The 24,722-nt window shown below is 35.8% G+C and overlaps 1 protein-coding gene across 1 annotated transcript; it reads right to left on the bottom strand.

Annotated features, from left to right (window-relative positions):
• Positions 1-278: 278 nt before the first annotated feature.
• On the bottom strand, positions 279-22,298 carry LOC128181327 (uncharacterized). Its single transcript, XM_052849687.1, has 19 exons — positions 22,139-22,298; positions 20,848-20,995; positions 19,673-19,775; positions 19,035-19,156; positions 18,700-18,820; positions 16,630-16,699; positions 16,139-16,342; positions 15,910-16,045; positions 15,630-15,764; positions 14,936-15,073; positions 14,596-14,670; positions 14,310-14,450; positions 13,424-13,627; positions 12,981-13,109; positions 12,581-12,853; positions 12,083-12,340; positions 11,495-11,608; positions 3,923-4,006; positions 279-2,599 (listed from the first exon to the last, which is right to left on the bottom strand). The coding sequence occupies exons 1-19, from the start codon at positions 22,160-22,162 to the stop codon at positions 1,161-1,163; spliced, it is 3,918 nt and encodes a 1,305-aa protein (XP_052705647.1). The 5' UTR covers positions 22,163-22,298; the 3' UTR covers positions 279-1,160.
• Between the last annotated feature and the right edge of the window lie 2,424 nt (positions 22,299-24,722).

Raw genomic sequence — 24,722 nt, forward strand, 5'->3', positions numbered from 1 at the left:
AAATGAATTATGAACTCTGGTTTAACATGGTTATTTCAAGTTACCCCCCCCCCCCCCCCCCCCCCGCCTCCCGATTCAAATAAAAAAAATAGACTGAGAAATGAATCGTGCAAAACTTTCTAGCTGAGGGTTTTTTTTTTATACAAATAGTGTTTAAATCCTACGTAATTGCAGATAACTTTTCTAGGTCTCAGAAACTGAACTCATATATATAGCTGTCATGAGTTGAGACAAGGGTCAAAGGGCGCCGTGGATTGACCACCAAAAAAGGTACAGGTCATGACCTATGTCAATTAAAAGACTAATTCATTACTGAATTTTAAATAACAAGTAGTTTGATTTTTGAAGAACTCCCAAAAACATGCATATCGCCATTATTAATGGATTTTAATGCGTTGAATACTAGTACTTCTGCACGCAATTTCGTGTACAATGTATGATAATTTTTCTTTGATGTTCGGTAATGACAGTTAATGAATCCATTGCACCAATCGCACTCAAAGGTGCCGACTTTTGGTGTAGAATGCCACTAAATGCGCCTTCTGATATATCCGAAATTTAATTACTGGACTGATTTAATTCGATTAGGGATCCTTAGAGAAAACAGAAATTATGGATTATTGATATTCCATATCATTTTGCACCAGGGGGATTGACGCATTATGTCTTCCATTTCTTGTCAGTTTAAATGCGTTAAGTGAGTTGGTTCTTAATAGACAAACAGATGAGACATGTTCTGATTTTCTTCAACCATCAAGTTAGCGAAAAGCTAAAACTAATAGCGTAATTAATCTTCATATAATGACGTGTCATCTCATTTTGTAAGCAACAAAATGTAGAAAGGGGGTTGGGTGCAGTTTAGACTACATACATTCGGCGAGTAGTGATTCTGGGACAATGATTATTTTTCTTCAATTTAACAATTCACAATATTCAAACAAAATTAAAATTAGGTAAGCTACAAAAGTGACATGGGTGTCTGTACGATACACCAATCTGCACACTTTCTGTCAAATGTATAGTTATCATTTGAAGTAGGCGACAAATAAAAAATGGCAGTCTGTACGTACAAGCCAAAGACTTCAGACAATGGAAATTCGCTAGGCTAGCACTGAAAGCATGCAGCTGCCAGTCTCCCTATCAAGGGCGCTTACCCACGCTTACACACTAGTGACCTTTGAAAATTTCTGGGAGTCGGAGGAATCGGGGGTACCTACTTCAGATTTGTCTTTGTCTTCCAAACTGGTTTCCCGAATGACCTTGAGCGGGAGGTCGGACACGCTCTTGTAGGGGGGTGGGGGTCGCTGACCTTCAGGGTCAGACATTCTCCTCTCCTTCTCCTGTAATCTGATTGTTGGGAACACAGATCTCACTTGAGATTGTTCTTCTAATTTGCTGGCTTTATCCAGAAACTCGTCTGGATTTTCTGTGATTATCTTGGGAATAATGCTGAACCGCATATCTTTGGTCTCAACCTTGAATCCTTGGAAGTCGTTTTTCTTTTCATTAGGAGTCGTAGCTGTTGTGGTGGCTAGAATTGTATTTTGTTCCTTGTCAAAAGGGTTCTTCGTTGCATGTTTGATAACCTTGCTGTAGACATCACTTGAGCAGATTGCAGAGTCGTAAAGCGAATCACTGAAACTAGACGGGTCTATCGGTTTGGACTCTATACAAACTCTTTGATCGCTCCATCTTACGCTCTCTAATGTACCAGTCGTAATAAATTCAACGATTGTTTCTGTATTAGAGCCGATTTTTTCCTTGGAAACAGTTATATTTGGATGATTCAAGTCTGCAAATACATCACGCAGATCGGACAGCAACATTACTGCGTGAATGTGATTGTCTCGTTTTCTTTTAAGAATGATAGGCGCTTCTCCAGTCGGCATTCGCAGACGAGATCGAACTTCAAAGTCCGCCATGAATTCATCTTCGGTTACCATTAGCGTTACTTTAGTGATATGGTATGGGTCAACAGTAATGTCGCTATCGCACTGCCATGTAAAAAGTTCTTGAATATTTTCTTCACGTTTTGTTACTCTGAGATGTCCATCCGCAGTTGACGTAACACCGCAATGCCCGTAATGATCTGGAATCTTAAGCTTAAAATTAGCATTGTTCTTTATCACAAAACCTCTTTGAAACGAAATATGAGTCCTGGCCTGTGTTTGCCGCTGTGTTTTGAGGTTGTATATCTGTTCTTTCGCGGTGTTATTCTTGTAATCTGTCGAAAATAATTCCACTTGCTTCTTTTCTCTAAAGTCTTGTCTTAAGGTGCTTCCATGAGGGATTCTGGCACTAAACCTGGTGGTTTTGTGTTCGAATTCGTAGAAGTTCCATGGAATTTCAATTTCGTAGTAGGACCGACGTAATAGCGGCCCTTGGTACCAGCGTGCGTCTCGTTTGAGTTCCCGCCACGCGTAATCTTGAAGGACGGTATCAAGGTCAACGATTGGACCATATTCACCCGATTCCTCGCTACACGACGAACACAGCATCACTTTGGTGATCACATTGTACCATTTCAAAACATGGCTGGACACTATGTGGTCCACTCGATGCAGCTTTGATTTCTCTATGACTGGAAAATTGTGCCAACCTGCATAAATAGATCACCATAAGGTATAAGAAAATGCTTGAAAAAAATCATCATGTTTTGTCTTTTTCAAGTATGTGTATTGATTAAATAGACTCAAATGTGAATATGTATACATTTGTATATAGAAGCTTACCTACATACCGGTATTTATCATGACTTAAGTATTTTACTCTAGAATAAGCAAGCAAAATTCAAACAAACAAAAGAAAAATTAAAAACCAAAATACAAATTCTGGCACACATGTTCTACACACAAGAAATACTGATTATATTTTTCAGCTAGTTTATGCACTCAGGGATGTAAACGTACTTCTGCAATTTAAATGGAAAACTGATTTGTTTTTTGCAAATGACTCCAGGGAATATGAATCTAAATGAAAATCAATCGATTGTTTTCTCTGTGTGTCCGCAACTGGTGTCAAAGCTAAGTACTGTAATTCGATCTGAGTTTGGGGTAGACAAGTTAATAGCTCTTGTCGGACAGTGACTTTTTCCGAAATAGATTGCCGATTACAGGGTCATATATATATATATATATATATATATATATATATATATATATATATATATATATATATATATATACTAGTATATATATATATGTGTGTGTGTCAAAAACAAAGATTTTTATTTCAATAAATCTTTGAAAACAGTAATATTTGACAATAAAATGCGTTTGTTTTGAAAGTTGTCTGGTTTGAGACTTTTCATTTATAAACCTAGAATTGCTAGTGAAAATGTATTACAATATTATCTGTCTTTTTAAATGAAAAGAAACAAATTAATCCAATAAATGAAGGAATTTTCCCCCTTATTTGTTCGTTAAAAGTATCAATATTAATCTAATATAATCGAAAATGGTTATCGCCCCTAACTGGAATAGTATGCAAAAATTGTTTTCAGTTCTGGAAAACGAAGGTTATCTTATTAATACAATGAATAGTGACATGGAACGACTTGTGTCAATTTTGAAAAATAAAGACAATTTAAAACAAAATTCGAAAAAAAACATGAAATATTTACCACTTTCATCCAAACTTCGTCTACATATATCTCTACAGAAGAGATATATATATCGGAATTTAACCATTTCTTTTACCATTAGCATGCCTAACTATTGATCAGAATGCCCTATAAAGCCATAATATCAAAACGTCCATACAAGGATAAAAACTAAACTGTACTTATACGATGCCTTGGGAACGCACTTGAACCGTGCATATTCGCAATGTAAAATCTACTGAACAATGAGCATCACTATTGAAACATGGGAAAGGAATAAACAAAAAAAAAATACAGAATGAAATGCAAAAATGAACTCACCTGATCCTGAAATACGGGAAATCGGAACTGATGAAGCCTTTCTAGTCCTGATCTGGTCTCCCAGCAGAAATGTACAAGCAGAGTCTATCAGAAGAACAACTATTATATCAATTTACCCCCGAGTCATGTTAAAAGTTGGTCTCTTAGAATCCAGGAGTTGGGAAATCGATCATTTTCCGAGGAACTCTTAGGAATATATTACCGGAATTCATGTCACATTGCTGAAATCTGGTCCTGCCATACACGAGATATGTCACGAATTTGCCTGAAAATCAGCTCTCAATCACACCATCACGGCAAATGTCTCGAACGCAAATCATCTAAAGCGTCGATGATTTAAGAAGGAACAAATGAAAAAAGGGAGCTAAGGATTGCACATCCAAAATACATTGGCAAAGATAGAACGAAACAGGAGAGAAATTCCACAGAAAGTAGAGGAGGGATAGGAATAAATGTAATTATTAGAACGAATGAAATATTAAACGTTTATTGGTAAGAGCCGCGATTGGAATGAAGGACTGGGGAAGAAAATGTCGAGTTTTTCAGAGTTCTTGCAGACTCCCATCGATCGAAGCCATCGGAAAAGATTCTGGTGCTAGCAGTGATGAATCCAACATCGCTTCTTAATGCTTTCGTTTTACAAGTATATCAATAAGATATAAGCTAGTTCCTTTCAGAAAAAAGGGGAATTTGATGACGTAACGGTTATCAAACTCAGGTTTGATGCCAATGATTTCATGCATGCAAGAAGCGAAGTACCTAAAATGGTACGCCAGAGTGTTTGATCTTTAGATGAACATGCATATTGGATAAACTGACCGTTTTTTCCGTTAGTGTCACGAGTACTTTTGGGGAAAATGGCGTTATGAATTCATTGTAGACGGATTGACGAAGAACAAAATGAGACGCCACCGAGGGTCTATTTAATTGTTGATTTAAATATCAAGACTCGTGGGAGTATTTTCTTCTTGCAGCGCATTTGGTGACCATTTCGGAACACAATGACTGGAAACAAAATATATTTTGACAGCAATTTGGGAAATTCGTAGGTGTTGCAACATTTTCGGTAAAAGAAATTATCATAAACGAGGTTTTTTTTCTTGAATTAAAGGTTTGAAAGAGGCGTATTAAATATCAAGTTTCCCCCCTTTTCCTTTTGTTGTTGTTCTAAGAATGATCAATGTTTCTGTATGTGTTGTGGGTGCAAAGAATGCACGTCACTAGTAAGAACAACTGGGATTTCACAATTCTTTTGAATTTTAAAGGTTGACCTTAAAGGAGTTCAAGAATGACACGCTGCTTTTTCATCGCTTGATCATGAACATATAGACGTTTCATAAATTATAACCGGTAAGCTTTAACGAGCGTTAAACTTACTTTAAATTTCAGTCATTGTTCTGGCCTTGAACCTGAACCTGAACTTTATTTATTTTACAACGATTGATAAGCAAGTTCTACAACTTGTATTAATATCTCTCGTTGGCACGGATGTTAGCGTGAGGGGGTCATTGGTGTGGGAAGAAGCCGGAGTACCCGGAGAGAACCCACGTGACCAAGCGGGCGACCGCCATACCCTATCACATACAACCACTGTCGATCACGGGGGTCGAACTCGGGTTGCAGAGGTGAAAAGCGTGTGCATTGTCCACTACGCTACTTAATAAGGCGATGGTAAGCAATCTCCTAAATTTTTGTGACATTGAAGACTTTTCAAGGTCGACATAATCAGTTACTGAATACATGTACCTGTATTTTGGTTTGACCATTTCAAGGTTAGTCTGATCCAATTTTTTTCTCCTAAATGTCGATCTTAAAATCAACATGAATATGTGAAAAAAGTAAAAGTTTCAAAGACATTTCTATCTATTTGATCTAAAATACTTTTGGTTGTGTTACGCCTTCATACGCTATCTGCGAAGTTTTACACCTTATACATGTCAATGCCTTCTGGTATACGTAGTTATAATATAACGGCATGTAAAATACTTTTTATTGGTTTCAGCTTCGATTTTCTCCAGATAAAAGGATGAAGATACCATATAATCTCATTTCTCAACAATTAATTGGTATCTTTGTTGTAGTTTCAGAAACAAGCAAAATTTTCAAGCAAAAAAGTGTAACGAGATATTTATTGCAGAGAATTGTAAAAAGATCTCCTAATGGAATCATAATAAGATTGTAGTCCAAAATAAAATAATACCCCCGATTTTTTATCGTTTAAGCAATTTCCTTCCTGCTAAACATATCGCATTTCTTTAATAACGGAAAATATATTAATCATTCACCGAGTTCGATTTGCTTTCGTGTTACCATCACTTCGCATCCATTGAACGCATCAAGCGCGCCTTCGTATAAAATGTCTCTCATAAATTACTACATGATGCAAACAACAAATACCAAATGAAAACAAACGCTTTAACGTCTGATTTCCCTCGTAATGAGTACATCAGATAGAACATAAACCTGCTTACAATATCTATCTATGACAACACCGCATTGGGTGTACTTGATTTAATACGATAGACGGGGGGTACTTGCCACCGTTTCCCCGGACGTACGGACGCCGAGCTGATAAAACTACCGACAAACGCGTGGGATCCAGAAAAACTGGTGCTAAACGACATTGATTTTATTAGGGCGACGACATCAACTTGATCCATCAGTAAAAGATTATCCTGCTAATCGTTAAGTATTTAATCAAACCGACTGGTTGTCAGTTGTTTACTTTTTTTTTCTTTTTTACAACACTCAACGATCTTTGATGGTTTCCAAATGAAACTGTAGAATTCTACAGAAAGCTGTAATGTGAAACTCCTCGGAGCAGTTAATTGTTCTGATCAAATGACGTAAGCGCCCACACGTACTTTGTGAGTACGATTTAACCCGTCAAAGATGGAAAGAATGAGAGTTTAGTGTCTTCCATCTCAAATACGTTGATATCGGAACCATAACAGTAATCACTGATTTTGACTGCACATGTGCTTAAGAACAGTTGAGATCGCGAGTTCATGACAAATGTTTTAAAACTTACATTTACCTCAAGTTCATCATCTGTTATGGAAATGATCTCTTTTAATTTGCCATTGTCATATGTTAGGCCTGGACAGTGGTGATTTTAAAAATCCGATGAAGATGAACCGTTAATTTTGTCACGTAACGTGCTTTCCGAAAAGCGTTAGACAATTAAATATCCACAGATTAAATGTAAAAAAAAAACCCACCAAAACCAATAAAAAAAAAACAAAAACAGCTAGAAAACTCAATACGAATAATCTCTTTAATATTAATAATGATGATAATAGTAGTAATAAAACCAACCCAAGCACAAACAAAACTTGGCACCTACCCATGGGCGTGAAAAGTATCAACTGAAAACAAAACCGTACTGAGTTTACAACTTTTAGTACAAAGTTATTCAAAGTCTACATAGTTGTTTTTTCCCTCAAACAAGCGTTTCAGATAAATTACTTTTAACACCGCATTGGGTTTTAACGTCCGTAAGTCCCCAAGGACGAGAAGTCAATATGCCCTTTTCTTAGACTTTTTAGACTGGGAATACACAGGGAACTGAAATAAAGCCAGCAGCAGTACTCACATTTTAGTGCACATGCGTGGATGTGCCCAGAGATTAAGACTGCTATTTGAGAAAAGGATGGCTACAAGGTTCTATTTTTACCGAAATCTTAACGTGATATAAAATTAAAGTTTGTATTTTCATTTGGAAAATTTAATACAGGAGTATTTCAGAAGTTGTATACACACGTATATGTCATATAACTATTTTCTCAATAGTAAACTTACAGTGATTAGATCTAAAAGTCACTATAGCAACTGAAAATTTTCTTGCACTCGTACAGTTCTAATAGATTTAAGCCTTCTAGTTACTACTTATTAGTTACTACGATAAAATTACTTTGGCTAAAGAGAACAGGCATTGAGAATTGCCATGATACAGGCAAAAACGATGATAAAAACAGTGTGATGTGTACACAGATAAATGCCTGGTTTTTTTTTAATGTGATTGTTTACTGTAATTTACTCGTAATAACATAACTTACACCTTTTAAATACTATATAAGTCACACCTTAAATGCTAAATATCTTACACGTTAAACACTATTAAATGGCATATCTTAGAAATATTGCAAATTTACATGCTTAGTATAATTTTTTATTAAAAGATCTTGGCAGATAATAAATGTATCATGAATTATTAATAAATTATTTATGCATTTACACTTGAATAAGATAATTATATGCAATACTATTGTATGTGTTGCCTATTGAGATAAAGACGATCTAAGTACTCTAATGCAATTATCACCGTATGAATAAAAAAAACCCAGAAAACCGACATAATAATGAAATTGACAGAAAAACGTATTTTTGATACGTTTGTTACATAAGAATAATTCAACTGACAGTTATCCTGAATGGGAAAACGCCGATATCTTTTTTTGTTGATAATTGTTGCAAATGTTATTTGCCCTTAATTGTCACAAAAAATCGTATTTGTTGTCTTATTTCCTTAAAGAATTGTCTGCAGATCAATATTCTAGCCCAAATTTACGAACGTGGTTTCCATTCTTTACAGACAAATAATCTCTCCTGTGGGTTCAAGCATTATGTATTTTTAAACCAAGAAAATTCAATAATATCCATTGTTTTTTTCCTGTAGTAAGAAGTGATATGTTCTTATTATCTTAATAGTGGCTGGATGAAAAACTATCAGGACTTTTCTTTTTAAGTGACATTGAATTTTATTAGTGGCGTACCCGATATTTCGTAATGTTTTTAAAGATTTAATTTGACAAAGAGCATAATAGGAAATGTGATATGTCATCTTAATGTGATCGATTATCTCATGTTTTATTTGTTTGTCGCAACCCTGTAGAAACCAACAATCACTTAATGAATCTCAATGCGCGGATCCAGGAAATTTTTCAAAGGGCGGGGGGGGGGGGGGTCAGGGGGTCGGGCGAGGCCTATTTTTCGGTAATTTTATATATGTGAATTTAATAAGTTTGAATTTCCCCCTCTACATCCGCGCATTATCTCTGCCTCAATCAATTAAAAGGAGAGTCTCCTTACAGTCCGCCTCCAGTTACCTTTCAGTTTCCGTAGGACACTGTAAGGTGACCGTAAGGTGACTGAATAAGAAGACTGAAAGGTAACTGTAAGGTGACTGAATAAAGAGACTGAACGGTAACTGTAAGGTGACTGAATAAGGAAACTGAAAGGTAACTGTAAGGTGATTGAATAAAGAGACTGAAAGGTAACTGTAAGGTGACTGAATAAAGAGACTGAAAGGTAACTGTAAGGTGATTGAATAAAGAGACTGAAAGGTAACTGTAAGGTGATTGAATAAAGAGACTGAAAGGTAACTGTAAGGTGACTGAATAAAGAGACTGAAAGGTAACTGTAAGGTGACTGAATAAAGAGACTGAAAGGTAACTGTAAGGTGATTGAATAAAGAGACTGAAAGGTAACTGTAAGGTGACTGAATAAGGAGACTGAAAGGTAACTGTAAGGTGACTGAATTACAAAATTCTGTCATTCAGTCACCTTTCAGTTAACATTCAGCACAGGTTTACTCTGTGAATTTGGGAAAAAGTATGTATTTTGCTATTAAATGCGCTTAATGAAATATAAATATGTATCTAACGCATTGATACATCGTAAAACCTCATGGTGATAAACTCAACAAATAAAGAAATACACCGTAGGAGAACAGTACATGCGTTTTACACATGTAAAGCCAATAATTGTATATATTATATGCTCACATTTATATTCTATGGTATGAGGTATCAGAGAGAGAGAGAGAGAGAGAGAGAGAGAGAGAGTCTTTTTAGCTAATTCTCGACTACCGTTAGATCCCATTATTAAATTACACCCAGTAGTGCCATATCGTGTACTCAGATAATGATTCACTCCTTTCTGGTGTCTTTGGCGATTCCTTCTATACTTGGTACTCCTAATTGCCCAGAAATACTTCTCCCTAGACAAAATACGCCCCTGTATATCAATATATCATTCTTATGTAGAATCAATGGATCACGCCGCAAGTTTTCCAAGTAGCAATTAAATACCAACATTGGGCCTTAAAGGTGTTTGGACTCCAGAAATGGACCACATTTGTCCTCTAAAAATGACATGCTGGGATGGCGTAAGAAAAAAGGAAACGTCATGGAGACGGAAAATCGCGAATGAATGGTCATTTAACAACATTAATTAAACATAGGTTACGGCATATGTATGTCAATAAAGTGCTATCTCTTGCTAACTTTAAATCCGAAAATGTTTTAGATCATGGTATATCGCGTTACTTTAATTAGTCTTTTAATACAATCACGATCCTTCATCCGCTATTCGGGTAAGATGCTACATGCATGCCAAAAAAACGATTCGAGGTTCGCTTCTCTTCATTCAGTTTTAAAACGAAGTGAAAAATGACAGAGTTTAAATATCTCAATTAAAATTAGTTACACTGAATCTTTTTTTTATTCGAATACATAAAAAAAATACTGACATGTTTAACTACTACAAAACCTCGGGGGTTTGTTTAATTTACATACAATACTGCTTTGTTTTTGTTAAATAACATCGTGCAGCTTATATCGAGTTTTTAGTTAAAAGTTAACAAAAATTAATTTTCCCTTTACTTAAGATCAATGTACATGTAAACACCTTATCAACCAAGACCAGTCTTTGTTATACACAAACATTTATTGCAACGAAGAATACAGTTAAAGGTAGACAAATATATTAATCATACGTCAGTACAAGCAGGTTATTTTAATTAAATGTATATTTTTGTACATTTCTATACAGATTTGAAAAAAAGAATATATAAATGTACGGTGTAACTTGTCAATACGGAAGTGAATGAAACATGTTTTCTTAGTTCACAATAACAGAAATTCTTTATATATACACTTAAAAAAGTACTTCGCACTCGTCACCGCCCTTCGTCCAAATAATTCAGAATACATCATAATAAATACACAATAACCTCCACTTATTTTCCATACAAAGAATTAAAATATATGAGGATGACAGACTTAATTAAGAAAAGAAAATGGGGGAAATAAAAAAAGACATCCTTATAACCGATACCCGAGTTTCTTACGAAGAATGTTTACAGAATATGCCATCTTCCAGGCAATTGCTTTATATATATATATATATATATATATATATATATATATATATATATATATATATATATATATATGCTTTAACAATAGGTTAGCAGACTTGGCATGATTTCTGACAAAACCGCATCATGTAAGCTGAGTTCGTGTTACAGTGGTTGCTCTTTGACCAGAGTTGGCAGAGGGTGTGCTGGTCCGTACAAACTAAAATAAAAGTCACAATTGTGAATTATATCATTTTTTAGAAATTCATTAAAAAAAATATAAAACTTGCAACGTTTAATAAGTATAATGCGAAGTAACCCCACCCCCCCCCCCCCCCCGAAAAAAAACCCCCAGATGCAACTGAATATTTGAGTTGACCAGGTTTTATAAACATTTTATCCGAATTCAAAGTGAATGTAATAACCCAGACCTTGTTTGCAGTTTTTGCAGGAGTATTTGCATTCCTTCAATGCATATGTTGGGTTGGTATTGCAGACTCCAGATTTGGCCCAAGAAGGGCAACTGCTATGGTTATCCTGACAAGCTAAAAAATATTGAAAACTTATCGCATTTTTTACGTATATTCATATGCCAATTTTAACCGGACTTTTAAATTAGTTGTTGTCGTCGCTGGAAAGTATATGTTCCAATTTAATACTCATTATGTACTTGTACGAGCATTGCCATACCAATAGAGAACCATTTTAACAAGAGCTTGGACTTTTGGTAGTTGTGACAAATAGCAATGTGACGTAGGCCTGTCTATTTCATCGTTGACCACTCAGCCACATGAGCCATGATGGCTCATTGAAATCAACAAGATTTGTTTGGCTTTTGAGCAAAGACTACGCAATCTATGTATATTTCTAATGAAACCGGCGTCATTTTTAACTGATTTAAACGCAAGAAACAGATAGGTAAACGTCCTACCGAAAGTCCAAGGTCTTGTTAAAATGGTTCTATTTATTGTTTTTAAGCCGGAGATCTGTATTCCTTTGTTGTAATCTATCTCACGTACCTTGTCTGGGTATGTTGTCCGTGGTTGTTGTCGTCGTTGTTTTGGCGTCAACAGATCCATCCCTTTGCTCTTTGTCAATGTCTACAATGGGGTCTCGCGGATCCTCGTTCGTGTCCTCGCGAGTTCCATACTCACATTGGTTGCAGGCCTTTTTGCACATTTTCGACATATATGACGGGTTGATCTGACAGTGGCCGTAATTAGCCCATATCTTACAATCTTTGTCATTATGGTCATTTCTACAACTTGTGTCCGAGTCTGTAAAACAGACAGGTATAAATTTAAGATTTTTGGGAGGTAAACGCCAAAATGTACAAAGGAAAAGTAATATTAATCTTTATGCAAATTTTCGACAAATAAGACAGGTTGATATGACAGCGATCCTAATAATCCCAGATCTTATTATCGCTGTTATCAAGATCATGCATTTGTATAAGTGGGCCCGAGTTTGCTATAAATAAGTATATAAGATAAGATGAAGTGGACGAAATAACAAACCGTCTTCGTCATCTTCGAACTCCTGTCTGGGAGCTCTCGTGGTGGCCTGACCATCATTCACGTGAATTTCCACTTCATCGTCATTTCTCCTATCTACATCATTATCTCTTGTATTTACATCATCATCCCTGTGGTTGTCTGATCCATCCAATTCTTCACAACTGTTACAAGATTCAGCGCAATTCTTTCTCATCCAAGACGGATTCTTAAAGCATTCCCTCTCTTTGGCCCAGTATTTACACTTCTTATCGTCATATAAATTCTTACAAGAACCTGCTCAATAACAAATTGATTTCAGCTTCCATCATAAAATATCCTGGTGTCATTTGAATCAACCTCCAAAAAATGAAATACATATAACTTAAAAAAAACAAAATATGATAAGTTTTCAATAGCTAACCATCATTACATCTCCCACATGATTGTCTACAGTTAGGGATCATCCATTTTGGATTTCGTCTGCATTCATCCCTCTTCGCCCAGCCTTCACACTCTCGTGTGTTGTGTTTATCGCGACATCCGGTTTTAACTTGCAATGTTAAATCATTCAAATACATTACTACAGACAATCAAACCTATTCTCTAAGTTTTAGATGACTGATTTTCAAAATAAGATAAAACATGAAATAAAAAATCCATCAACGACAATGATAGAACAAGAATTCACATGCTTTAAAGTACAATAGACAAAACGACAAATGTAGGAAACTTTGGCAAAACCTCTACATGAATGATCTTTTTGAAAAATTGAAAATTTAAACGTGAACTTTATTCATGTATGATTTGTCTTCTTTCTTTAAAAAAAGAAACGTAAAAAATCAGTATTTTGTAGCCTTTTCCTACCATTATCTTCGTCGTCATCATCCCGGTTTCTAGGTTTGTTTTCAGTCTCGTTATCGTCATCTTTTTTCGGTTCGTCTGCTGCCACACAAAGCTGACACGACTTCTTACAATTCGTATGCATCCATTTCTTCTTGGTGATGCATTCACCTTTCAATGCCCATTTTTTACAGTCTTTGTCGTCTTCAATGTTCTTACAATCTCCCGCTAAAAAAAATAACATCACAGCAATATTTCATTGATTTCAACGGACCAAGTAAATTTTCATAAGATTTTTTTACCTTCTTTTTGCAATAACATGAAATGGAAAATTGGATTGTGGTAACTATGGAGTGCATGATGTTATTTAACAACAAAATGCTTTCTTGAGTGATTCATGCGAGTTATGAAGGTAGCGACCCATCGATAAACTGGTTAGAACTGGTTTATGTATATTATTAGTCCAGGCAGTTTCTAGAGATCTATGAATTGCAATCAATTTTTGCAAGAAATAGAAAGAATCATACTTAGTTATGAAATCATGAACATATTAAAAGGAATTCTTCGTACTCATGAATGATCATTTTCGGAGGCCAATGCCAACTCTTCCGAAACAAACATCAAACGACAATTTTTATACTTTTATCTTATTAAACTTTAATACAATTATGAGTTTCACCACTAAATAATAAATGTGTCACAATTTAGATAAGCAATCTAAGAAAGCCATCCATTACTTTTGCAATACCACTATGATGGCACCGTCGTAAACAAAAAGTATACAATGCTTGCACTAGCTCTTGCATCCCTACTAACACTTGCAGTACCTTTGCATCCTTACTAACAATCACACTATATATTTTTCATCCTGACTAGTTACTAACACTTCCACTAGCTTTGTCATCCTTACTTCCAGTGTCTTTGGTTTCAGGGCTACATTTGCCACAAGACTTCTTACAAAACTTCGCCATCCAGTCTTTATTGGTGATGCAGTCTCCGTTTTTTGCCCATTCTTGGCATTTCTCATTCTTAAAACTATCTTCACAGTCATCTAAAGTAGAACAGCAAAGACTTTCATAAATTTTAAAACTATTTTTAAGAATGTGTACTGGAAATTTTGAAGGGAGTTTGCTTCTAGATAAAAATGCAGTTAAATAAGATTTATTTGGCTTTTACCGAAAAAGGTTTGATCTTACCCATGACCCAGTTTTTAGGGAACAAACTCGTGAATAAACCAAACCATTGCCATGACCAAGCTGCTACATGATTCTCTGGAAAATCAAACGCCACATGAACATGTTCTAAGATGCTCGTTTTTATATAATGTTTTATATTCAATTTTTTATATCCTTACTTTGAGTTCAATTTGTACATGTATTTTGTTAAAATTTAAATGTATACAACATACATTGCATTCGTATTTTATTAAAATTTAAATATATACAACATATCTTTTTCTTTACACTATATAATAGTGAAATTTTTAAATACTGGTGGGAGGGAAATTAAGTTAATGTGTTTGCGCAAACTGCATACCTCCCAATTGCTCTTCGTCGTTGCCACATACTCGACACGCCCTTTTGCACGACACCTTCATGAAGTCCGGGTTAATTTCACATTCACCCTGTGTAGCCCAGACATGGCATTGCCAATCGTTATAGGTATTGACACAGTCTAATGAGGATTTGATAGAGAATTGAACAAAAAAACTACAATAATAGTCATTCATAGCGACGTGCCAGGGACGAATGAATTTGATTTGCTAAAAACAGTTCCGTTATATTCCACAACTTTATAGTACATAATTTTAAGATTATGCATAGAGATCTAACTTCGCCGTATATTTGAAATCGACATAAGCGTGTTGGCTGTAGCCGTGTTTCACTGGAGCGAATAATATGATTAATATTTTGATATGGATTTCTTAAATACATGTACATGAAAACCCGAATTAACAGATTCAACTTTTTAATGAATAAAGAGAACTTTCAGACAAATTTTTTGATTAAATAGGTAATTGTATTAGCAGTCTGATTAAAACCATTCCCCTGCTCCTTGCGGAGCGCAAAGAAAAGGGGGATGGTTTTATCAGACAATTTTATTAGCGTATCGTAGAGGAGCGGTTATTCAAGTATAATTTTAATTGGATTGTTGACAGCTCGGTTTTGTAATGCACTTTCTTTCAAAATGAACTTTAGAACTAGCCCTGTTACAGTCAATTGTGACTCACCCGTAGGCCTATTGACTTTCATTTTTTCTCCGGGTAGTGGAGCTGTACATTCGTTCGATCCATCAGGACAGATGCATTTGCAATTCTGGTCAACGAACCCTCCTCGAATGCACTTCACGTTCTTTGGACAGTGGGCTGAAATTAGGATAAACTATAAATAAAGACATATTATCCTTGATTTATTTGATGAGTAAAAGATAACCCAAATTTTATTTTAAAGACATGTATAAATTATAAACTATTTTAAAGAATGCAGAAAATTATATAGTCTAAAACTGACCTGCGCATTCATACATCCGGTTTACCGCCTTGACGTCACTGAAGGCAAGTTCTTTCCGCCATACCTTTCCAATGATGTCCGTCGACGTTTTGTTCTTTGGTCGAATGGTGGTAGATCTTCCATCGGAAGAAAAGGCCTGAAAAAGAAAATTGGAAACGTAATCAAAAAACAAGAAAGAGATGGTCTCTACAAGATCTAGTCGCTGATTTGTCTTAAAACGATCACATACCGTCGTTCCGTAATGCATGACGGACGACAGTTCATAGTTCACGTCAAACTGATTGACCTCCCTTGATTGATATTTTTGAAACCATACGCGCATGCTCGGGGCCACATTGGCATAGATGATGTCGATGTAATCGTCTCGGTTTGGAAGCTGATGTTCATGGACAAGACCGATGGCGTGCCCGATTTCATGCAAATATAACCCTTTCTAAAAATAGAAATTGTAAGGAGCGAAAACCTCACGTCAGAATTTTCAGTATCTTTTAAAAGAATATGTCATGTACATACATTGTACACGTATAAATAATTTTTATTTATTGTAATTAAACTTTTTTTAACATTTTCGAAGATTAACGGTTTGCACTAGACATTTAAGTTTGAAGATGTTTACATAAGTTTTTAAATACGTGTCGGAAAAAAGCTCAATTTACTTAGATTACGTGGTATAAAAGTAGAGTGTTTGTTTAAATTACGGGTAAAAAGTTTATTTTTTACCCATCGGCATCCATTAATGTCTAAGTTCAGAATCTGTTCTCCGCCAACCATTCCTAGCTGTGAGTTACACCTGAATGTAAAAAGCATTTCAACTTTTATATTATGCCAGCTGTTGCAATCTCGATCATGCCATAAGTCAATTCTTCTGCCACCATAAGAAACAAGAGGCCCATGGGCCACATCGCTCACCTGAGAAACAATAGGTATGATAAAATCAGCTTAATGGAGTCATAATACAAACTATCTAGACAATGTACAATAATACATAATACATACTTTGTATCTATACTAGCTGAGGATGCTTTCACACAAGTTTCAGCTTTCCTGGCTGATTAGTTTCTGAGAAGAAGATTTTAAAGATTTACTCTATATATTCCTATGTAAAACTTCGACCCCCCCCCCCATTGTGGCCCCACCCTACCCCCAGGGGTCATGATTTTCACAACTTTGAATCTACACTACCTGAGGATGCTTCCACACAAGTTTCAGCTTTGCCGGCTGATTAGTTTCTGAGAAGAAGATTTTTAAAGATTTACTCTATATATAAACTTTGACACCCCATTGTGGCCCCACCCTACCCCCTGGGGCCATGATTTTCACAACTTTGAATCTACACTACCTGAGGATGCTTTCACACAAGTGTCAGCTTTCCTGGCTGATTAGTTTCTGAGAAGAAGAGTTTTAAAGATATACTCTATATATTCATATGTTTAACTTTGACCCACCATTGTGGCCCCACCCTACCCCCAGGGGTCATGATTTTCACAACTTTGAATCTACACTACCTGAAAATGCTTCCACACAAGTTTCAGCTTTTCTGGCTGATTAGTTTTGAGAAGAAGATTTTTAAAGATTTACTCTATATATTCCTATGTAAAACTTCGACCCCCCCAATTGTGGCCCCACCCTACCCCCAGGGGTCATGATTTTCACAACTTTGAATCTACACTACCTGAGGATGCTTTCACACAAGTGTCAGCTTTCCTGGCTGATTAATTTCTGAGAAGAAGATTTTTAAAGATTTACTCTATATATTCCTATGTAAAACTTCAACTCCCCATTGTGGTCCCACCCTACTCCCGGGGGTCATGATTTTTACAACTTTAAATCTACACTACCTGAGAATGCTTCCACACAAGTTTCAGCTTTTCTGGCTGATTAGTTTTGAGAAGAAGATTTTTAAAGATTTACTCTGTATATTCCTATGTAAAACTTCGACCCCCCATTGTGGCCCCATCCTACCCCTGGGCGTCATGATTTTCACAACTTTGAATTTACACTACCTGAGGATGCTTTCACACAAGTGTCAGCTTTCCTGGCTGATTAGTTTCTGAGAAGAAGATTTTTTAAAGATTTACTTTATATATTCCTATGTAAAACTTCGACCCCCCATTGTGGCCCAACCTTCTCCCGGGGCTCATGATTTATACAACTTTGAATCTACACTACCTGAGGATGCTTCCACTCAAGTTTCAGCTTTCCTGGTCATATGGTTCATGAGAAGAAAATTTTTAAAGATTTACTCTGTATATTCCTATGTAAAATTTCGACCCCCCCCAAAGTGGCCCTACCCTACCCCCAGGGGTCATGATTTTCACAACTTTGTATCTTCACTACCTGAGGATGCTTTCACACAAGTTTCTGCTTTCTTGACTGATTAGTTTCTGAGAAAAAGATTTTTAAAGATTTACTCTATATATTCATATGTTAAAATTCGAACTTCCATTGTGGCCCCACCCTAACCCTGGGGGTCATGATTTTCACAATTTTGAATTTACACTACCTGAGGATGCTTCCACACAAGTTTCAGCTTTCCTGGTCTTATGGTTCATTATTATCTCCCTTTGCAAAAGAGCGTAGTCCTTAATTTTCACAACTTTGAATCCCCTTAGGCTAAGGATGCTTTGTGCCAAGTTTGGTTGAAATTGGCCCAGTGGTTCTTGAGAAGATGTTGAAAATGTGAAAAGTTTACAGACAGACGGACAGACAGACAGACAGACGGACGACAGACAAAATGTGATCAGAATAGCTCACTTGAGCTTTCAGCTCAGGTGAGCTAAAAAACCTCACCCATGGCCGTTTTGAATTCGAACAAAATTGACATCGCTACTGGTTTTCTCTCTGAACTTTATACAGGTGTACTTTTCCCATTCTCTCATTGCTGTTTTCATAATGTACAGTTCTTTTGTGGCTTTAAGAAAGAAAGGATATAAAATTAAAAACAAGTTTTGGTTGGTTTTCAGCAAATTTGGATAGTAGTAAAGTACATAAAATTGTGAAGCAGATTAAATAGATTTCAAAGAAGTTTTGTTGTTAGATTCAAGTATAAATGGAAGGAATGGAAGATTACTGTATGACTTTTTATCTAATAGATCTAGAACCATTTAAATCGAAGCCATATTTACTAAAATGTCCATCAGCAAAGGTGTATGGCAGGACACCGTCTGGCCATCGCAAATCTGTTCTTCTCACTGCCTTTCTCTTCTTTCTTTTTTGTTCGAAAAACGGCATCGTCTCCAAAGACCCGCTGCAAAAAGAAAGCAGGGTTGGGCTATAAACAGCTTTGAATTTCTTTCGAGAAGAAAAGGGGTTGTTAAAGTTATAGTTTCATTATCTCTTATGATAATATATCAAAAATGCCACAAGAAATTGCTTTAGTAATTTTATTACAATAGCATTTTTTCTAGTCTATAACTTTTTAGCTTGTGGCAGATTTGAGATTTTATCAAAATAGAAGAGACAAGGGGAGGGGTAGTGGGTGGGGGTATAGACCCTACCCATTAGAAAATTCAACTTTGTAAAGTAAAAGTACCAAAAGATGCTTCGGAACCCCCCCCCCCTCCTCCCATCTGGAAAACTCAATATCCTTCGGACCCCCCCCCCCCCCTCCGGGAAAAACTTTCTGGATATGGGCATGTTTGAAATGTTTTTGATTTAACTAATGATTAATGCAAGTTATTATACGATTAACTGAGAGTGTTTGAATGGTGATTTAAATTGTATCTATTAACAAAACATAAGTCAGTCTCATTGGACCACTTACTACTCTGGTGCACTGTACAACATCTGATACTGTTCCTCCGTCAGGTTCATGTCTAGCTCTGCAAGGATGTTACCCCCTGGAGTCAGCATCTTCTGGGCAGCGACTGAAGCGTTAAAATACTATTTCACCTGTCTTTTTTTTTAGTTTGAACATATTTTTATTGCATTAACATATACAAATGGTTCGAACACAAGTTGTAACAACTTACGAGGTTCTTACCTAATATTACAATTTACAACTGTGTAGTACATGTAGTTAAGAATGAAAAGTACATAGAAATGGATATAACTAAAATGGTTATATTATTAATTTATTATTGAACAAACGTACATGTATTATAAACAGTTCTGTTTGAATTTGGCCATTGTCTATGCAGTAAGACTGAAATTACGAGAATATACCATAATCTCTGATAAATCCTTGAACAGCTATAAAAATGCGTTGGTTTAATTGACAGAGATTCATCTACCCACAAAAATAAATGACAATTAATAATGTTAATTTGATTTAAATTTAATTCAAAAGGTTTGAAAACAATTCATTTCGTGCATTGGTATAATTCTTACATCCAAAAAACAAATGATAAGAATCTTCTGGTAACCTACATTGGAAATTAGGGCTTTCAATAATATTTCTTCTGAAAAGGTCTGAGTTTTATTTAAGATACAGTAATGTCTAAGTTTTGTGTGTATAATGTTAAGTCGTCCCTTGCCGAAGCAAAAATAGGACGGAGGTTTAATTGAATAAAACGAGGAATTATTTCAGGTGATGAAACTTAAACCGTTCCATTTTTGTATCGTGTCAGGAACAAACGATTTCTTGAATATTTCTAGTCTAAATTTTGGAATCCACCTGTCTGACACGTTTATTTAGCATGCATGCATTGTGTACAAGCGTTTAGTCAAAATAAATACTAACTGTACTCTGCAACACTTATGTTAAAATGTGGTATTGATGAATACGTTGTATTTTGTGTTATGCATAAAATTAGAAATGGAGAGTTTTAAACTTATCAGCTGTATAAAGAGTAATGAAATTACTCATAACTTCAGAGATACTTTCAAGCTTATACATATATTAATATCCTGTAGTCGGTCTGCCAAACCTCAGCGGCCCCTTCATGGTTTTTTTTATAATATACCCATGTCTACCATTCATAGGTATGACCCACTTACGATCAATCCCTCCAAGAGCCTGTGTGATGATCTCGTCTATACTGAGGTCTGTGTACTGCTCCACCCCCTCGATGTTATCGGGGGAGATGTCCAATTTCTTCAGCTCTTCCATCATCTGTCCTCCACAGCATGCTGCAAGCGCCAGCGTCTACAACAAATCGCCGATTGATTGATTGATTGAATTGACTATCACGTGATTGATTGTCTTTGCTGTTTTACGTCCCTTCGATGATACATGTATATTGCACTCGATCATAAACATAAACTTTACTAATGCAATGCATAATTTTGGGGTTTTTTTTCTTTTGAAATCAGATCTAATCAATACGTTTTGAAATGCGATGCCACATGAATCGCTATGTGATTTTTAAATAAAATATTATTTGCATTTTGTAGATCAACATTATTGAAAATTTTGTTTCAAAACACAATAAACGGTACTAGTATATCCGTGTTTAACGTTTTATGAGTTTATTATTTTCATTTTCATATTTTTTTCTTATAAACGGCTTCATTTTACAAGTATTGGTGTAAAATGTCATATACGGACAACAATCAGAAACAAAACGTTTTGGGATTGATTCAAATACCCTCTACGTCCACATTTGAAAAAATGGATGAATGCTTCTTAATACACGTATTGCATTTAAACAGTTGAAAACATCTAACATGCGATGATTAATATGGTGAAAATTAGAGCAACGAATTAAAGTATGCAATGATGGTCTTCTACTGATAACACAGTCAATTGTAAGTATCTGTGTCTGTTGTCCTCGAGATACCATCAGCTCTGACTTTTATTTACAAGCACCAATTTCCTGTTGCTTAATTGTTGGACTAGATGTAAAGAGGAAAGTGTTCTAATTCCCATTTTTTGATGCATCTTGGTACATCTTATATGTAATCTATTTGAATTGTGTGTCTATACATCCATTGCAATGTCTGCACCAAAACATTTCCTGGGTAACAGTAACCCATTTCAAATTTTGAAAAAAGAAGAAAAATTCAGATATGCATTGAAGTTTCCGTAACTGCAGAGTAAAAATCAAATTGATAATTATTGAAAATTGTGTGTTTTCATAGCAGATATTAATTGATTGATCTTCCAGTTTAGGGCCAGAGACCATGAGACTTTTGCAAGAACGAATATATAAGCATTACCAATAGAATTTCAATTTCAGGTTCGATTATGAGTGCAATAACTTGGCAGATTTCGCATGGCGCACAAAAGGCAAATTTCGGCATGCACTTACTTCAGTGGGGGGCAAAGTGATCATCGTAAGAAACTTACCGCTAAAACCAGGAACTGCAACATTGTAGACTAATTCACTGGTACATCGGCGCAGTGCTTGAGTGACTGTTGGTGAATGCAGGTGCTCTTTATGTGATGGTGGACAGGATGGAAACGGCGGAAAAAGCTTCAGTTCTAAGTACTTCACCAAAGTACTTTTTTGTTTAATTGGGTTATGTTTTCATAAAGAGACCAAATTAGTATGGTGGTTGGAATGAAGTGGATCAGTCATCTTTATACTAGTGACTCATGTGACTTCAAATCACTGTTGGATTGTTGAAGAGATAGGATAGTTAAAAGAACTGTATATACAAATGTACTAAGATACGGTATATACATGTATCCTTGGTTTAGTTGTTGGAGATCAAACAGTCTGCCTTCAATAATTATGTGCTTGGTTTGCGAAATGAATCATACATAGGATGCATGTGTCATAAATTGGGTCGGATCTATTGTATAATTCACTTATCGTACATGTGGTTAATTATGCATGTCTTGTTTTGTAATTAAAGTGTAACTTTAGAAAAAAAAATACATGTAGAAATTTGGTTAAAGTTATATGAGATTTGTATAACTTACGGTGATGTATTTCTTCAAAGATATATGTATATGTTGTTAGTACTTGTAGGTGAAATTTCAGATCGAGCGATAGTACCGTACCGTTCACGTTGCATAACATGCATATGAGCGTTCGGGAATTGTTTCTGTTCTAAAATGTTTTCTTGAGATCATAGGGCGCACTATCACTACATGAAACTTCTGTTTTAATGTTTACTTACTTTTAATATGCCCCCAAAATGGGAACGGGAGCAACTCCTTCAAATTTGAATTTTCTATCTGTAAGTTTAAGTAAAATGTTTGCTGCGAGAAAAGTTGGGAGGGGCAGGCTTCTGCCCCCTTCCCCCCCCCCCCCCCCTCCGATGTTACGTGCTGCTAAAATTATTTTTAATAATACTAGTACTATCATACCTGGATGATACTTAGAACGAGGTAGCTGAAAACGCGGATCGGCAAATTTTAAAACAACATGACGGGAAATGTTACCATACATGTAGGTGTCGGAACCCGGGGGGGGGGGGGGGGGGGTTAAGCTTAGTCCCTCACTCTTTTTGCAAAGTAAGACATAACCATAACCAATTTTTTTTTGGCTTGTCAAGATTTTTGAAAAGTCTAGCCCCCCCCCCCCCCTTTCAATTTGCTTCTGACGCCACTGTGTATAGCTCGAATTCATCATGCACTGGGCAAACATCGGACAACATTGGTTCAAAAGATACAAATACTGTATACGATAAGTGGAGTTACTTAGCTGTTAGTGGAATAGGAGTAAAGTTCATGTTATCGTGAATGTTGCAAAATAGTCTCCTTGACCTCCAAAATAATGTTATTTGAAATGTTAAAGGGGCATGGTCACGATTTCAGTCATTTTCTATTGTTATGTTTTTATTATTTACAATGTGTTAGAAATGCATTTCTAATTATCAAATAAAATTTGAGAGTCATTCGTAGAGTTACATGTATAAGCGAGATACAGAGCTCACAATTCTTTGTCATGTAAACAAGGCTCGTGCCCTGTTGTTGTTTTTTGTTTACATAGGTTCAATATACCAGTAAAACATTATTTTTCAGCTTATTTGTCTATCTTTTTTTATTTATTTTAATCATAGATAAACAGTTTTTAACGTTTAACACATTCCATTTAGGTTTAAAACTGAAATTTTTACTTCAACGTTCAAAATGTAAACAAACGCTTTGTTTACATAGCGAAGAATTTCAAGCTCTGTAACTCGCTGATAACTCAACAAATGACACTCAAATTTCGGTTGCCTATTAAAAATGCATTTCTGAAGCATTGTAAATATTAAAATCGGAAAAACAATTTTGACCAAAATCGTGACCATGCCCCTTTAAAACCTCGGCGAGAGTGCGAAGTTGCAGAGACGAGGGAGCGATAATAGTTTTTCTCCTTTCGCTTTTGCATCTTCGCGTTTCGCCGACGCACCTTCGCACTTTTGTTTTTTATGCCATGGCACTTTCGCCTTTGCAACTTCGCACTCTAGCATCTTCGCCCTATAGGCGAAGTTCGAAGTGGCCCCAATGGAACACCATAGTTGGGGCCACTCGTACCTTCGCATGTACTTTCGCCTTTTGCAGGGCAAGGATGCAAGACTACGAAGTTGCGAGGGCGAAAGTGTGAAGTTGAGAAGTCGAAGTAGCAAAAGTGCGAAGATGCAATTTTTAAGTATTTACAGTTGCAACAAGAAACAGCATATGGGACAAACAATCAAAAGCCGGAAAGTTTTGAATTTTTTTTAGTCAGCTGCAACGAAAAAGAATTTAGGCCACATAACATCAATATAAGTTTAGATTTCCATAGCTCTAAATGTCAAGTCAGTTGGATTTTTATGTCCGTTCTTAAAAAATGGTTGTGAAATAAAAGATTCAGATACAATATTATTATATAAAAAACAATGTAAAAATAAATCCTGATTCATTATACAAGCCCCATTAAAGTGTAGAATTATTTTCCGCGCAAGCGCGGGCTTTCCTCTATTTTTTAATGATTTTTATAGTTATCAACAGAAAC

The sequence above is a fragment of the Crassostrea angulata genome, chromosome 4, assembly GCF_025612915.1.
Source record: "Crassostrea angulata isolate pt1a10 chromosome 4, ASM2561291v2, whole genome shotgun sequence".
NCBI lineage: Eukaryota > Metazoa > Mollusca > Bivalvia > Ostreida > Ostreidae > Magallana > Magallana angulata.

Coding starts and splice junctions, on each gene's coding strand:
- LOC128181327 (XM_052849687.1), bottom strand. CDS start 22,162: ATGTTGCAGTTCCTGGTTTTAGCG. Junction 14,451..14,595: donor CCCTAAAAACTGGGTCATGG/GTAAGATCAAAC, acceptor GTTCTACTTTAG/ATGACTGTGAAGATAGTTTT. Junction 4,007..11,494: donor CTGCAAAAACTGCAAACAAG/GTCTGGGTTATT, acceptor TTCTTCTGATAG/ACTCTGCTTGTACATTTCTG.